The 17,715-nt window shown below is 38.5% G+C and overlaps 1 protein-coding gene across 1 annotated transcript in view; it reads left to right on the top strand.

The window, feature by feature from the left end:
- FCHO2 (FCH and mu domain containing endocytic adaptor 2) overlaps positions 1-16,904 on the top strand; it is a 93,422-nt gene extending 76,518 nt beyond the window's left edge. Inside the window, exons 21-27 of the mRNA XM_030467073.1 lie at positions 6,788-6,899; positions 7,501-7,656; positions 9,508-9,640; positions 10,640-10,839; positions 12,568-12,632; positions 14,285-14,449; positions 14,666-16,904. Of these exons, the coding sequence (XP_030322933.1) occupies positions 6,788-6,899; positions 7,501-7,656; positions 9,508-9,640; positions 10,640-10,839; positions 12,568-12,632; positions 14,285-14,449; positions 14,666-14,688 (854 nt within the window). The 3' untranslated portion in view covers positions 14,689-16,904. The remainder of the gene's footprint in view (positions 1-6,787; positions 6,900-7,500; positions 7,657-9,507; positions 9,641-10,639; positions 10,840-12,567; positions 12,633-14,284; positions 14,450-14,665) is intronic.
- Positions 16,905-17,715: the final 811 nt, after the last annotated feature.

Genomic DNA, 17,715 nt, shown 5'->3' with positions numbered 1-17,715 from the left:
CAGCAAAAGCTCCCTGTTCAGCCAGGCCAGCGGTCTTCCCTCCTATTTTGTCTTACGGTGCAAGGGAACAGCCTGCTCCTGGGTTTTGAGGTCTTCCTTCTTGAAGAGCATCCAGCCTTCCTGGACCCCTTTCTCCCTCAGGACTGTTTTCCAAGTCACTCTCTCAAATAGACTCTCTCAACAAAGTTTCCCCTCCGGCAGTCCATGGCAGAGGTTTTGCATTCCCCCTCCTTTCCTCACTAAGGATTGAGAACTTTACCATTTCATGGTCACTAAGCCCAAGATCATCTCTGACCACCACATCTTCCACCATCTGCTGTTCTTTGTGAACAGCAGATGCAGCTTTGCCTCAACAGCTGTGTCAGGACATTACCTTCTGTACACTCAAGGAACCTTCTAGGCTGCCTCCTCTTTGCTGTTTTGTATTTTCAGCAGACATCCAGTAGGTTGAAGTCCCTGGATCAGATTCTTTTGTTAATACTTAGTTATCTAAGGACTAAGGATTCCTCATCCAGGCTCAGCAGCTCAGTAGAGGATCTGCACAACTTGTACTGGGAGTTCTGCACTAAAAAAGTGCAGCTGTTTTCACCCTGTGCAGAACACAGCATCAGCTGCTTCTGTTAAGTATTCACCAGCTTCCCAGATGCTGAGGAGCATCACAGAAAGACAGGTGGTATTTTTGTTGCCAAAGTCCATCCAGGCTCACATTCTCAGGCATTAGCACTGGTGCCCAGCAATGAAAAGCTGGTGGCAGCAGCAGCAATATCCCCAGCTCTGAGTGTCTGTGCTGCTGGAGACAGTAACAGAGTGAAATCATGAGGAAGGAGGTAAGGAGATGTATGCTGACATTGGGGTTTAATATGGTTATTAACCTGGCCTGGCAAAAATAAGCGAGGCCAGTTCCATGTGTGCTTATAATATTAATTAAATAGAGAATTAAATCCTGGAGAGCTGGAAAGGATAGTGCAGATGGCTGAATGACGTTGGAGCATGAGGATATACTCTGCACTGCTGACTGTACTCTTCTGACTTTTCCACAATCCAGTGTTTCCCTTACCCTATTTGTTCTGAACAATAGAGTGGACTTTAGCTATCTTTTTCTGAGTGAACTTTAAGGCATGCATAATTGAATGTATCTTTTATTCACACAAATAATGTGAACAATGTTCAGCCTTATTTTAATTTGCAAAGTTTAAAATAATATTTTAATTTTTTTAACAAATATTTTTGCTTGAAATATTTTTTCTTGCAATGTTTTGTTCCATTTAAATGTAATAGAGGATGATCTTTTGATTGGGAATCTTTCTTCAATTGAAAAGCTTTGTGAGCCACCACCAGGTATTGTACTCAAAGCAGATTTACATGTTAACTAATCACCCTAAAACACTACACCTAATAAAACTGTATTACTTTTGAAACAAGTTTCTCCAGCTTTCAGGCTACAAGTAATATATACAAGTAGCCTGAAAGCTCATCTACTTAACCAGTTTCATGTTGCTGAAATCACCAAAACTTGATGTAACCACTTTTATATAACCTAATCTCCTGTCTGTCTGCCCCACACAAACAAGCTGAAACTTGGCCTTCTTTTGCCAGTTTCTCATTACTACTTCCTTCCAAGTAAAGTGAATATATTTTTATTTTGACAACCCCTATTCTCATAAGATGCATGGGTAAAAATGTTTCTAAATGTACATATAATCCATAGATATACATATAATACAAATCTGAAGATACACATAGTAAAGGTAATATTTTTATGTTTTAAATTATTTGTAATGGCTTTAACGTTTTATGTTTTAAAATTAAAATGTTTTACTTTTGTGACAGCCATTTAGCCAATATTAAAGTTGTCTGAATCTTTGTTCCTAAACTGAATTAAAATCATTTTATGAGGTTTATTTATTTGCCCTTTTTATGACCAGTGATGCAGTCTTTTATTCTGCAATTTGGCAGCCTCCTTCAGTGTGTTAATGCAACTGCTTTCATGGCTGTGTCAGTACAGCTGAAGGGCAGCTAATGGTGGTTGAGGCCAAGGCAGGTGGCAGGGCATCAAAGCTGTCACTGCCAAAATTGCTGGAAGTGTGTCCTGACCTGGACTGTATCCTAAGATGTAGTAAAGCTGCCTTGGTGCAGCTCTTGTGAGAGCACGCAGTAGGCACGGAAGATCCTGAGGCTAGATGTCACTGCATTGTGTTGCATTTCAAGCTGTGAGGCAACAAGACAATGACTTCCAGATTTGGGTTAAGCAGTTATATTTGTTGCAATTTAATGTGTTTCAGGAGAACATGCAGATTTTTACGAATCAAAAGGTGATAAACAGGGGGGTATAGAAAGTAGGAAAGAAGCTATCTCATTTACAGTCCCTCCAATACTTCTCAGAAAAACGTACATACACACATATAAGTTTTGCTACTCTCACAAAAAAAAAAAAAAAAAAAAAAAAAAGTGTTGTTATTTCTAGTAAATTTCACTCCTTAGTCAAGAAATCAGTATTTGTCTTTTGCCTATAGGAATACCATGTATATATTAGAATTACTCTTCATGATTTCAAATACCAACATAAAAACATGGGTGAAAATCTTAAAAATAATATATACATCTGTGATCAGTCTGGTGTAATTAACACAAGGTAATTGCCTCCTATCTGCTTTACAATTGTTTTTTGTTCCTTAGTAAACTGAGGGAAAAACACATAAAATTGCCCTGGCCACATACATTGCATGCATGTTGTTGCTTTAGTGGAAAATACTTCACTGTGCAGTTCACCAAACAGAATTTCTGGTTGTTGTAAACTCATTATTTTATTGTACATTTGCTTCTTGGTGTTGTGATTTCTGGATTCCTGAGACTTGAGAATCACAGCTTTTCTGGTAGTTTTCACAGCATCTCACAATATTAGTGGCTTGAAGAGACCTCTGGAGGTCATGTAGCCCACCCTCCCTGCCAGAGCGGGCTCACCTAGAGAAGGTTGCATAGGATGGCATCCAAGAGGGTTTAGAATGCCTCCAGACATGGAAACGCCACAACCTCTCTGGGCAGCCTGTTCCAGTGGTCTGCTACCCTTACAAGAGTCTAAAGAAGCTTTTCGTTATGTTTAGGTTGAACCTCTGTCTTCCAGATTGTTACCATTGCCCTTTGTCCTGTCACTGAACACCACTGAAAAGGGTCTGGTCCCATCCTCCTGACAGCCACCCTTAGATATTTATTAGCATTGATGAGAGCCCCCCCGCCTCAATCTCCTCATTTCTGGGCTGAGCAGACCCAGCTCCCTCTGCCTTTCCTTCACAGAATCGCAGAATTCAGTTGGAAAGGACCTCTGAGATCACCAAGTCCATACATACACACATGCAACAAGCAGGAGGACAATATCCCTATAATCTCTGCTACTAGAGCATGCCTTGAAGTGCCACATATACACATTTCTTAAATAGCTGCAGGACTGGTGAGTCAACCACCTCCCTGGGCAGGCTATTTCAGTGCCTGACCTGAAATTCTTCCTCATATCCAATCTAAACCTCCCCTGCTGCAACTTCAGACTATTTCTGTTGGTCCTGTTATTATCCACTAGGGAGAACAGGCAAACAACCACCTTCCTACAGCCTCCTTTCAGGTAGTTGTAAAGGGCAATGAGGTCTCCCCTCAGCCTCCTCTTCTACAAACTAAATACACCCGCTTCCCTCAGCCACTCCCTGTATGACTTGTTCTCTAGGCAACTCACCAGCTTGGTAGCTGTCCTCTGGACGTATTCCAGCACCTCAATGTCCTCCTTGTAGTGAGGGGCCCAGAAGTGAACACAGTATTCAAGGTGTGGCCTTTAGTGCCTATACCATCTTTGTGGCTCTGTGCTGGACTCTCTCCAGTAGTTCCTTGTCCTTCATGAACTGGGAAATCCAGAACTGGATGCAGTATTCCAGCTGAGGCCTTACCAGGGCAGAGGGGGTGGGTGACCTCTCTCCACCTGCTTGCCACGCTCTTCTTGATGCACCCTAGGTTGCCATTGTCCTTCTTGGCCACCAGGGCACATTACTGGCTCATGATCATCCTCTTGTCCACCAGGACCCCCAGGTCTTTTCCACAGACCTGCTCTCTAGAAGGTCAGCCCATAACCTGCACTGGTGCCTGGCTTATTCTACCCTAGGTGCAGAACTGCACTCAGCCTTGTTGAGCCTCATGTGGTTTCTCTCTTCTCCAGCCTATCCAGGTCACACTGGATGGCAACACAGCCCTCTCCTATGTCAGCCACCCCTTCCAGTTTTTTATCATCAGCCCACTTGCTGACGATGCACTCTGTCCACTCTTAGATGAATACATTGAACCAGACAGGACCCAATACTGCTGGCTACAGGCCTCCAACTTGACCCTACACCATTGATCACAACCCTCTGAGCCCTCAGTCAACCAGCTCTTAATCCACCTTGCTATCCACTCGTCTAACCCACACTTCCCGAGTTTCTTAATGAAGATGTTGTGGGAAAGTGTCAAAATCCCTCCTAAAGTTAAGGGAGAGTGCTTCTCTCCCTTCATCTAACCAGCCAGTTATGTCATCACAGAAGGCTATCAGATTGGTCAAGCATGATCTACCCTTGGTGAATCCATGTTGACCACTCCCTATAACTCTCTTTTCTTCCACATTTGGAAATGACACTCAAAACAATTTGTTCCTTCACCTTTCCAGGGATGGAGGTTAGACTAACCTGTCTATATTTTCCTGGGTCATCCTTCTTGGCCTTTTTGAAGACTGGAATGATACTGACCTCCCTTCAGTCTTCAGGCACCTCTGCTGTTCTCCATGACCAGCAAGGTGGCCAGGCAATAACACCTGCCAGTTATCTCAGCATCCGTGGATGCATTCCATCAGGGCCCGTGGATTTGTGGATGTCCAGATTGGCTAAGTGGTCACTAACATGGTCCTTCTCTACCAAAGGGGAAGTTCCTCTCTACAGACCTTTTCCCTTCCCTCCAGGGTCTTGTCATCTAGTGAGCCAGCTTTAGCAACGAAAAACAAAGCAAAGAAGGCATTCAATAACTCCACTTTCTCTGTGTCTTCTGCCACTAGGGCACCCACCTTGTTCATCAGTGGGCCTGCATTTTATCTAGGTCGTCCTTTTTCTGTTGGTATACTGAAAAAAATTCTACTTGTTGTCTTTAACTGTGGTGGTCAAGTTGAGTTCTACTTGGGCTTCAGCCTTTCTGATTTTCTCCCTGCATAGCTTCACTACATCTTTGCAGTCCACATAAGTTGCCTGCCCTCTTTTCCAAAGGCCACAAACTTTACTTTTGTTTTTGAGTTCCAGCCAAAGGTCTCTTATCCAGCCAGGCTGATTTTCTTCCCCACTGGCTTGTCTTTTGAGACTTGAGGATGACTTGCTCTGCTCCTGTGCCTTTAAAACTTCCTCCTTGAACTATCACCAGCCTTCCTAGGCTTCTTTGCCTTTCAGGACTGTCTCCCAAGGAACATTCTCAAACATGCTCCAGAACAGGCCAAAATTTGCCCTCTGAAAGGGCAAATTGGAAACAATACCATGCAATGTCTGAAAGAATACATTAAACCAACCTACTGCTCATACTGAAAAACAAAATCAGTTTCTTGAAGCCAACATCATAATTTTGTTCATTGAAGAATTTTTTGTTTTGAACACTTGTGACTAGAGTATACTTTCTAAGGAGGCCTGATTGTTGCACTGTTTGGTTTTTTTTTATGGTGCTGAGAAGTATTCATCACTGCTTTAGTCAAAAAATTATGATGGAGAGTGAGGTACGAGGTAGCAGAATTAGACCAAGTCATGTCTTTTACTCTCTGGTTGTTACTACTACTTTCACTTATTTCAGAATTTAAGGTATGTGCTATTAGTCCTTCTCAGAAAAACAAGGTCCCAACCTCATTTTTGCTTCTGAAAGAACTCAGAACGTACAGCCACTGTTTTAGAGTAACTTGGATTATTTTGCCTTGAGTAAATAGGAATAGGCAATATTATATGGAAGCATTTTGTTTCTACTTTATGGTATGAAGGAAAAAAATTAATTTTGCTCATGAAACAAGAAAGCTTGTGCCTCCTTTATGATTGATAATATGTGATACACGGCATTTCAGCAGTGGTAAAAAAAATTGGTACGATGCTCTCCACTACACTGCTGCACTGATGAAAAGATGGAGCTTCAGTATTTTGTAATTAGTACTCATAAAGCAATTTCTTGAAAAGTAGAATCCAGTGATTACTCATTTCATCAGCTGTATGCACACATTTTAAAAAGCCATAGTATGAGATCTGACTTTATTTTCATAGCTATGTATTGGAACTGTGTGGTATTGGCACAGGCATCTGTGAAGAGTTCTCAAAAAAATTCTTGGGACTTATAATTGGCTGAAATAATTAAAGGAATATTCAACAGTTCACATTTAGAGTAACAGTAATGCATTTGCATTGAAGTCCATGCATGCTGTAAGTGAATTATTTGCATTTCCGTTGACCATTGTAAGCATACAGTAAGGATTTTTGTTAAAGTATTCTAGTCAATGTCTAATTTCCTTTGGTTCAGTTAATTTCACTTTAATCAGTAGCCTATTTAATGCAGTGTTCCTCTGTATTGTATGTATTTCCTTGTGTCTGTCCGTTTACATGTCAGACTGATAGTCCTGTTTTCTTAGGCTGCTAAGCAGCCTTTTTATGGTACATTCAGATGCTACTGTGACCTTGATGGTAGTCACCTTTTGTGAAAATTACAGATATAATCAACCATTCTTAAATCTGTTGAAAATTAAACCTATACACTATATGTATTCTAGGTGTTTCACGTGGTCCCAGCCCTGTCAGCCTTGGAAACCAGGACACCTTGCCTGTTGCAGTAGCCCTTACTGAATCTGTTAACGCCTACTTTAAAGGAGCAGATCCCACAAAGTTAGTTAAATAGTGAATTGTTTTAAATGTAAAAAGTTAAAATAAAAAAACCACACTGGTCCTATTTTTAATATTCTGGGGCAAAATGTATGTACATTGCAAGGGGGATTCAAAGGATTATTTTTGTAGGTATAATTGACAACAGTGGCTTATTGCTCTATTTTGGCCTGCATCCTGCTAGAAGTTCATATATCCCTGCTTCATGAAAAGGTGTTCAATGGGAATACTGAAAATGAGAAGGGATTTTATCTGTCAGATTGGTGCTATATGTAAATTTGGCCACCTGGAAGCACCTCATTCACTCTGTCATACCCCTTGCTATGCTACTCTAGGCCTTGCCTAAGCATAGCTGTACCGTGTTTGAAAAAGATCCACCAAGACTATTGTATGCTTAACCAGATAAATGTTTTTCTTTACTGATTTCACCTGACTCCCAAATTGAAAGTGACAGTACATTGTCACATAAACCTCATTTGACATTGATTTTCTGGTTTTAATTCAGTTGATCAGATTATAAAAGTACAGTTATTGCTTTAAAATCAGTATTAAATCAAGGAAGTTAATGAGCTGCAATAAAACTGATATCTTCGTTCTCTTCTAGATGTATTGTGAAGATTACTGGTGATATGACAGTATCTTTCCCAAGCGGGATAATTAAAGTCTTCACCAGCAACCCATCTCCAGCTGTGCTCTGCTTTAGGGTAAAAAACACAAGCAAACTAGAGCAGATTCTTCCAAATGCACAACTTGTATACAGGTTTTGTATTTTTTTTAATATAATTATAAACTACATGATTTGTAAAATGTGACTTGTTATATATGTAAATCAGAATTCTCTACAGACGTGTTGATTTGCTCACACATAAATCAATTCCCTGAATTAATTTTGTTCAGCTCAGTTCTCTCCACTGCCAGCATTAAGATCTCAGTGATCACTAGACTTGAAACTTAAAGCTGAGCATAACAGGAGCCATAGAAATTAGTTTATAAATGTAGCTTTGTCTTAACATGCATTTATAATTTTTTTCTTTACACAGTACTAACAAATGATGAAACAGTAGCCTCAGTTAGAAAACAAGTAGTAAGAGCTACACATCATTTCACATTTTGTTTACCAGTACGTTTTGTACCTGTATCATTTCTATAAATCAGGTCTATTACATAACTGTATCTCGCAGATGTGTAGCAGCATGCTTGGGAGAATCCTTAAGAAAAAAAGTCTGATGATTGTGTAGGATAATTCTGAAAACATAGTGCTTGGAGATCTTTAAAAAAATACATAAAAAGATCTCAGGCAGAGATCTGTTTCAGCTGAGCAGTTTCATTTATTAGAAAGTATGCATGTAAGTGGGTATTTACAACATAAAATACAAAGTAAAATTTGACTAATCATCATCTACTGCAAGAGTATAATTTGCTTGATATCTGTGGAGATTGAAGTTTTTACAGACAGCTATATTTGTGCTGATGTCAGTTTCTGATTTGAATTGCACTTGGTTGTACAGAAGCAGAAAGATTTTATTACTGGTTTCATTTATTTAAATTGTGGGAGATCTCTGTAGTGATAAGCAAATGTTTACATATTCTACTGGAAATGCAAATTTAATGTATCACAACAGCATACTGAGATCCAACTTGTAAGTATATTGGACAGACTACTGATCTACATTCAACCCACTGTTGTCGTATTTATTGTGTTCCAGGTGCTTATTGTCAGCTTTCACTCTGCAGGCACATCGTACTCTCCTCCTTAGGGTTGGATCCAGTTTCTTACTTTACCCACAGACATTTAGAGGAGGCCTTTAATTCTTCAGTGATTTGAAATTTGGTTTTTAATCAGTACTTTACAGCTTCGTCCTTATTTTGAATAAATCTGATGCAAACACACCTGAAAATATTCTTTACTTGCAGAACACCATGCTCCAGTACATTCCAAACATGATTTTGTTTCTGCAGTTGTGTTTGCTCTTACCTACGTATAGAATATGTAACATATACTATATATATAGTATATAGTATATATTATCTATACTATATGAATTGTTACTAAAATTGAATGCAACTATAAGTACCCGAGAAAATCACTTTTAAAATGGAAAAAAGGTTGAAAGCTTATATCTCTGCAAATATATGAAAATAAGGCAAGCACAATTCTTAATTCAGTGAATTAGTAAAGATATGTCATAACCAAAGTTAATTATGATTTTAGGATTTATCCCAAATTGGACAAAGTTACTTTTCAACTACCACTTTGATCCCCACCTCCCACACATCCTTATGGCACCTAGTTGCCTTAAAATTGTGTTTTATTAAATATAGAATCCAAATTCAGCATTAACTGCATCTTGTGATACAGATCCTCAGGGGAGTAAACCTACTACTCCATAACCTGGAAGAAGAATTTTTACTCGATATAACAAGAAGTTAATCTATCTTAATATTTAGGAAGCTAGAATTATGTGTTATACAATTACATGTTACACAGCACTAAAATAAATTCTTGCTGGAAATAGTTAGAAAGGGAAAAGCTCTTATCTTAGTTTTTAGATGTACAAGATATTAAAACTCAGTGTTGGCCTCTGACTCCTACGTTTCCTTTTCTTCATAGTGATCAGTCACAAAGTGACTCCAGCACTAAGGATTTCTGGATGAACATGCAAGCTATAACCTCCTACCTCAAGAAATTATCAGAGCAGAATCCATCTGCATCCTATTACAATGTGGATGTTTTAAAGTATCAGGTAAACACTTCTGTACCTTGGAAATTTTCTAAGGAACTCTGACAGATTTAAAATCTACACAGAAATTGGGAGACTTGCTCTTCGTCTTCCCTCAGCTAGGCCAGTCCTGGGTATGTCACTGTTAAGAGTGCGTAGGCTCTGCCCAGGCTTGGAGCCTGGAGTATTGTGTCCAGTTCTTTATGGACCATTGCAAGAAAGACATGGACATACAGGAGACTGTCCAGTAAAGGGCCAAAATAGTTTAAAATCTTTCTGAGCATACTGAGTTTATAAAAAACATGTAAGGCACACAGATTCCTGAGAAGGAAGGAAAACCCATCACATTACTTTGGATTGCAGAAACTAGTATTGTGGAAGAATAGGAGCTATTTAAGATCTTTACTGTCAGGAAGAATGAGGTAGTGGCATGCAGAAGCCCTGGCAGACAGAAAAGTTTCTGGGCTGCCAAGAGAAAGTGAGAGCAGGCACCAGTACGTACGATGTTCCTCGATCAGACTAGGAAGGTGGCAGAGATTCATCAGGGCAGTAGCACAAGCTCAGCTGCAGAAGCAGTGCCTCATCCTCTGGCAGCAGGAAAATAGTGATTTGAATAGGTAAGAACTGTTTTGCTGGCTGCCTGTCCCATACTGGCATGTATTGCCCTCTACTGCTGGCTGCAGGGCAGCTGAAATAGCATGGCACAATACTGCTGAGGAGGAAGTAACTTTGCTGCAAGCATGTGTGAGGCAGAACACAGGACTAAAACAAAACCAGTTCAACTTATAAAAGCCAGAACATGAGAGAGCCTCACTGGCCAGAGGGAGTCTAAACCTTTTATTTAACTAAAAATAAAATAACAGCAGTTACTTTAAGCTGCAGAAGCCTTCAGAATTAAGGACTCAGTGCTCAGTTGTTCTCTTGATCTTCTGTCAAGATTTAAAGATAAATTCATTACCATTGTCCTCTGATTCTGTCAAAAGGGAATATTTTCATTTCTCTAAATGGTTTATCCTTTTACAGGTATCTTCAAATGGAATCCAGTCCACTCCCTTGAATCTTGCAACTTATTGGAAATGTAATGCTAGCACTACTGATGTGAGAGTGGATTATAAATACAATCCAGAGTCTATGAATGTGCCTAGCATGCTGTCTAATGTCCAGGTTGTGGTGCCAGTTGATGGAGGAGTAACAAGCATGCAATCACTTCCACCTGCAAAATGGTAATCTTGGTATTTCTCTATTATTTCAGACTCATCTCATTGAATTCATTAGTGTCACAGACAGCCTGAAAAGTTTAACTAAAAGAAACAGCTACATTTTTTTGTCTTGATCAGATGTGTAATAGTGGATATTTAGGACATTTTCTGGTCCAAAACAGATCATGTGAAGCCAACACACATAACTGAGACAAGATGCACTCATTCCAACTGTGTAACAGTATAAACCTTTATAAGACTTCTAGTGTTTGCTTTCTTTTGGTCAATGGGATAGACATTTTTCATATATTAATTTGAAACCAGAATCTCTTACCTTTTGAAAACAGTTTTGTGTGTGTATATAAATATATGCATGTATATTGATTATACAGAAAGACTAAGAGAAACACAGTTCTTATGATTTCTACATTAAAAATTAGCTTCTAATTGAATTGAAATTTGTTAAAAATATCAATAACTGAGGAGCTCTTCATTAGTCAGGTAGCACAGTGTCTCAATTCAAGCATTATGCAGAGTATTATCTAATTAGCAGCTACTTGCCACAAACTTTTAAGCTTGCATTTACAGTAGCACTTGAAAGTGAGACACAGATCTCCAGCAACTGTCTCTACACGTTAGTGGAAAAGCAGAAGGTAGTGTAACAGGCAGAGCAGTATGTCTGGAAGAACAGCTGAGAAGGATTCAACACTCACAGCACCCGTGGTTTGACCTGAACAACAGGACTCCACAGTCTGATAAAGGAGTCTCCCTACCTATCCTTCTTTCACAAACCCCTCTGCAATGAAGCCTGAGTGAGAGCAGAGAAACAGAAACAGCTGCCCAGAAAACCCAATGTCAGACAGCTAGTGGCAGTTTCTTCACAGATTCATCAGCTTAAGGGACTTGAGTTCAGATTCTTTCATGTACCCAGTCATCACCCAACGCCAGAATTTTGAGCCTTGAAAGCTGACAAAAAAAGCCCAAAACAAGTCATATCCCAAGCAGCTCTGGCATTTGTGTTGTGATGCCTGTCTGGTCTAGTGGATGGGGTGGTGGTCTTTTGGTTTTTTTAAAACAAAGTGTTTTGTAACTTTGCCCCATCCAAGTGACCACTACCATCTGTGTTACTTGCATGAGCATTTCACTCCTGCTACACCAATGCCAAAAGCAATTTCAAACATCTCAGCACTTTATGCTTCAAGTTGTTGACTTTCCTTTGATGGAACTGCTGCAAAGCACTCCAGGAGTTAAAATGACCTGTCAGCTTAGAGACTCTGGTGCTTGGTGCCCTTTCGTCCCCTCTGCAGCATCAGTAGTTAGCTTAAACTCTGTGTCTCTTATGTCAAGTAGTTTTACTGGCATGGAAATAAGATTTGTGCTGCCAGGAGTCTCACAAAGGGGAGAGAAATCAACATTGCTCCCCCTCATACCATTGTAATGAAGCATATCACAGTTTCAAACTCATCCCAGCATTGTCTTTACCCTTTGAGACTGCTTAGGAGTTTGAGTTCTGTAGCCAGCACCACAGTGTAAGACAGCGTTAACTCTATAGAAAGTGTTTCTGAGCTCTGCTGCTTTGGGGCTATGCAGTCACACCCTTCTCTTTTCCTGTTTGCATTTTATAGTTTTCCTCAAAGTTACTTTAAAATACTCAAGTATTTTTATAAACCTCCATTTAGAGATGTAACATACTATGTAAATCCATTAAAATAACCTCCCAAAACTGGTCATTAACCTACTGTTCTCTTACAGGAATGCAGACCATATGAAAGCATGTTGGAAAATATCTAGCATCTCAGAGAAGTCTGAGAATGGAGGCAAGTTTAACTCTTTTTGTTTTGTTTTCTTGTATAGAAAACTTTTAACAGTAGAAAGGTAATAATATTAGAGTCTGTGCCCTCATGCCTGTTAACACTCCTTCTCACATTGTATTCCATTTACCAGTTCACCAGCTTCTGAATTTCCACCTGAGAGATTGCATTAACACTGGCCCGACAATTAAACCAAATAACAGATGCTCCCTATTAATCCCCCTTTCCTCCCTGATAAAGAAAGGAGAGAGAATAAGGGAGAGAGGCTTATGGGAAACTAAACTACACACCTGTAATGAAACAGTAATGATACAAAGAAAAAAAAATTTTATATATATATATATATATATACAGGAAAGTTGATACCATGTTCCTCCCCCCTTTCCCCCTTACCACCGAGGCTGCAGGGCAGCCCTGGGAAAGTCCAGGCTGGACTCCTGGAGTTGGCAGCAGTCGGGATCTGGAGGCAGGAACACACAGATTCAGGCTGGCAGGGATCAGGACCACAAGCAGAGAAATGGACAGAATCCTCCCAGGATGCTGAAGCAAACAGGGACAGGCAAGGAAGGGGAAGCAGAAAGGGGTCTGACCCTCGTGATCCCTCAAATTTATACTGAGTATGACGTGTATGGGATGGAATACTCTGTTTGGTCAATTCTGGCATCTATCTTATCTGTTCCTCCCCCCAAAGGAGGCTTGAAGGTGTGACCTCTCTACTCCTTTTCTCTTTCCGGAGGGCAAAATACTCCTCAGAACTGAGCAGTGTCCTTGGCTCTGCATACCAGTCTCTGGCTGTAACTATAAACATCAAGTGTTATCAGTCCCAGAAGCAGACACTGTCTGAGAAACTTGCTGTTAATTTTGGCAAGTGCAGCTACTTACAAGAGACTTATCTGAAATCAAAAGTATAAGACAGAAAATTACCTTTACCCTGGACCAAACCAGGACAGTAGGCTCAGAAAGCCTCACTTTAATTTCATTATTAATAATTGAATATCATTCTCCCAACCATATTTTGCAAGAACGAGGAAAAACTTGTTTAAGAACTAGAAAAAGAGACTAGTAACAATGCTATTGGTTGTTTTTTTTAATGCCTTGTATTTACTACAGGAATCTACTTAAAAGTAATTTTGAACTAGAGCTGCTCTACAGTAGCATGGAAGTGATAACTCTTCACCACAGTCTTTGAAATATAAACTGAAATTTGTGGGGAAAAATATTTAATCTGACCTTTCCTTCTTTTGGGTACATTACTGTATCACTGCATTTCTTCCAATGGTTTTGTTCATGTACATTCACCCAGACAGACTGATTATGCCAACATTAAAAGTCTGATGTGCTTTCAATTCTGCTAATGAAGAAGACTACATATGATTATAGCGACCAATCATACATTTCAAATAATAAGAGATTACCAGGCATCTTGATACCCACATCCTCCATAATCTTACAGAAATTTGTATTGTTTCTAAGTCATTCACTAGTCAGTATCTTAAATAGGGAACTGGAAAAAGTAGATCTGTACTGTCATCTCTGTTGAAAATCTATGTAGGACTCCTGCTAGGAGTAGAGCACAAAGGTCACCATGGTGGTTTCAGGTATTACTAAAAATTTTGTTTTGCCAAACAACAAAGATTTTTGCTTTGTTATTTTTATAGGTTCTGGATCGCTCAGGGCAAAATTTGAACTTTCAGAGGGACCCAGTAAACCAGCAACACTTGCAGTGCAATTCATTAGTGAAGGAAGTACCCTTTCTGGAGTAGATGTGGAGCTTGTTGGCACTGGCTATCGGCTTTCCCTCCTTAAGAAGAGATTTGCCACTGGTAAGACAATGACATGCTTATGTATTCAAAATAATATTATATATATTCCATAGTTTTAAATTTTAAAATATGAAATAGTTATTTTCTGTTAAAACATGGCTGAAAGCTGTTGCACATGTTTTTTTGTTTTCCATAGTTCTTCAAACTAATCCCATGAAATACTGACAAAATCTGTTTTATCTGCTTACTGCTAAAAATCCTGTCTTTACATTTCAGGACGGTATATGGCAGACTGCTGATGTACCTGTGAAAGTCATTGGATCAGAGGAGTGCAAGAAGTTCACTCTCTACTTTTCAAACACTATTTTAACATGCATTAATTTTTCCAAAATGTTGACCTACTTTGAGGCTGAACTACAGAACAGAAAGCGCACTTTTAAAAGTCATTTTGCAAACTTTTTATTACTTTATAATAGCACTGAAGTTAAATTCAACACTGTCTGTAAATTATCAACTGCAATATTTGGGAAAACTTGTTGAAATTTTGGTAAATTTATATAGATGAAGTCAAAATATTAACCCACAGTTGTAATGATAGTATGAAATTGTATGTTATACTGTAAACATTAAACCTAAAAATGTAGGAGAGGGAGAAAGAAATATTTGAGCTTTCTATAAGTAATATTCATATTTCAGATTCTTTAAAGAAAGCAGAGGCAAAGTCTAACGCAGTTCTTCTGTCCACTCTGCCATGAAACCAGCTGAGTTAAAGATGTATGAAAGAAATGTAACTATGTGACCACGTATCATATATTCTTAACACGTTGGTTTATATAGGGGATTTTTCTTAAGTGCAATGTGTTACAAAAATTGCAAAACACAGCAGAGATTTACTTCTGCAGTTAGTTAATTTTATGGGCGTTTTGATTGTTTGAATTAATGCTGTAGATTTAATTTATTTTTTTATGAATTGCATAACTTTTGTGCCTTTTAAGAAAGTCTGTGCCTATCCAATTTGTTATTCACGTGCCTCACTTCCGTTTCTAAAGTTTAGCTCTTAAGAAAGGACGGTGACTGTATCATACACACAACTTTACAAAAATTCCTTTGACTGAGATTTATTTAGAAGGCAGATTTGCAAAAAACGGAGATTGTTTCAAAAGAGGTTTAAAAAAATGGATTACTTCCTTATGGGGTAATTGCAATAAATGCAGCTGTAGTAAAAGGGGATGTACCATGTAGGAATAGTAACTGTCATGTCACCAAAGACGAGAATCCTGCAAAATCACCCGAGATGGTAAAAGTAAACTTTTAAAAAGCAAATAGCATTTGCCTTCACTTTGACTGCAAGCCTTCAGACTATGAGTGCTTTTGAGGTTGTGTGATGTGAATGTAAACATAGTACTTCAGGAGGAATAACATTTTAGAAGAGTATTTTATAGCAGCCAGATGACAAGTACTGCCATTTTTATTAGTTTAAAATTTTACTATAACCACCGATTTTAACATGTGTATTGTCATCTAATCTGCTTGCCACAGCCTAAGCACAGAGAAGTGATGTCTTTTAAAGCAAGTAATTAATGTAGAAGATCTTCTATGTATTTGTAATATTAAGTGTTTTTTTAATGCTGAAATTATAAGTACTTCAGGCAAAATAATTCAATAGCCTGCACATGGGGATTTCATATGACTGTTTTGAATACCGGTATCTATTTCCATTTCTCTATTAAAATAATAAAATGTGCTTGAACTAATTAATGCAAAACCAGCAATGAACTGAACTGCTGAAGCTTTACAAGGAAATAAGCTAGGTAGAGGCTACATAAATTCTAATGTATAGTACACAATTCTGCAGACCAGAGTTCCTTGTTAGTGCTAAGTATGGCACGTACTGTACTACAGATTTGATTGGAAGAGTATATTTGGACCTTAATTTGCTAAACTTACTGAATGTTAGATTTCCAACTTAAAAAAAGTTACAGGCTTGTTTACTGGAATCTTAATTGTAATCTGCTTTGCAATCAAACCATGTTTAACATGACAATATTTTGTTAATGAAAGCCCAAAATGTATTGCTATTTTTGATCAAATATTACTCAGATATCTACATTAAATGAAGTACTTTTTTCAGCACTTTTAAACTAGACTTCATTCAGGTGATTACACATACATTTGTATTGGGTGCAGGTTACAATTTTGAAGCCATACAAGTTCATAGAGACTCTTTTGTAAAGAAATTAAAAAACAATGTAAAAAAATACATGTAGCTATCTGATAAAAACAAACAAACAATAAACAAAACATACATAGCAAGCTGGTTCTTGCTTGTGTATACAGCAATATCTGTTGTAGCTGCCTCCTAAGAAAATTAATTTGTAAACACAACTCTAAAGGATTTGAATTTTTGTGAATTGTTACTACATCAAACTGTAAATTAGAGCATACAAGTTTATCGTTCAAAAATTGTAAATACTTCTGATTTTTCATGAAATGTAATTTTTTAAATGCACCCATAATAAACATGTAATATATAATTTAAATGCTGATTTACATTGCCTATACTTTTGCAGTTAGTCCCACAGATTTCCAAACAATAAGATAACAACAAAACTCTGCCTGTACCAAGTGTTTTTAAAGTCTTAGTTGCTTTTTAAGTGACAAGGGTAGAGATAATATAAAAATTCTTTTAGATATTTTAAAAGCACCACGGAGAAAGTGAGTGCAAAGCTGACTTCTGCAAAGAGTTGCATCTTTACTAAGCTGGAACGCCTGAGACGCCCACATTCACTTACACCTTTACTAAACTGATATGCTTAACTAATAATAACTTAGATTAGACAAAATTGGATATGTTTATCAGAAAAAACTCGGAGCTGCAAGCACAGAAGCAAAAGGTGCAACTGAACAAATGTGTTTGAATCTGTTTCCTTCCTACTAATCCCACAGCTTGTGAAAGTTATGACTTATTAAATTTATTCTCTCAGCTGGCTGGAGATCATTGCAGTAAGCACCATTCTTGTTGTGCTGGAAAGGAGCAGTCAAGGGGCATGATTCTTATCTGTTGCTGGAAAACAGACAGATGAACAATCAGACTGAATGGTCCATCTAGCCCAGCAATCTGTCTTCAACACTGGCTAAAGAACAGATTATGACATGAAGGGCTCACAGGCTAATTCCTTGCCATTCCCCCAGTATCCCCAGTTACTGCTTTAGGGCTGTGAAAGGGTGCAACACTGCTCAGTTCTTCTCATATTTGCTGCCACTGCTCTGTCACTTCTGCCAACATTTGACTTGTTATTGTAAGCTAGTGCCCACATATTACTAAC

This window comes from Calypte anna, chromosome Z (genome assembly GCF_003957555.1).
Source record: "Calypte anna isolate BGI_N300 chromosome Z, bCalAnn1_v1.p, whole genome shotgun sequence".
NCBI classification, from domain to species: Eukaryota; Metazoa; Chordata; class Aves; order Apodiformes; family Trochilidae; genus Calypte; species Calypte anna.
This window is presented reverse-complemented; position numbering and strand designations above follow the sequence as displayed.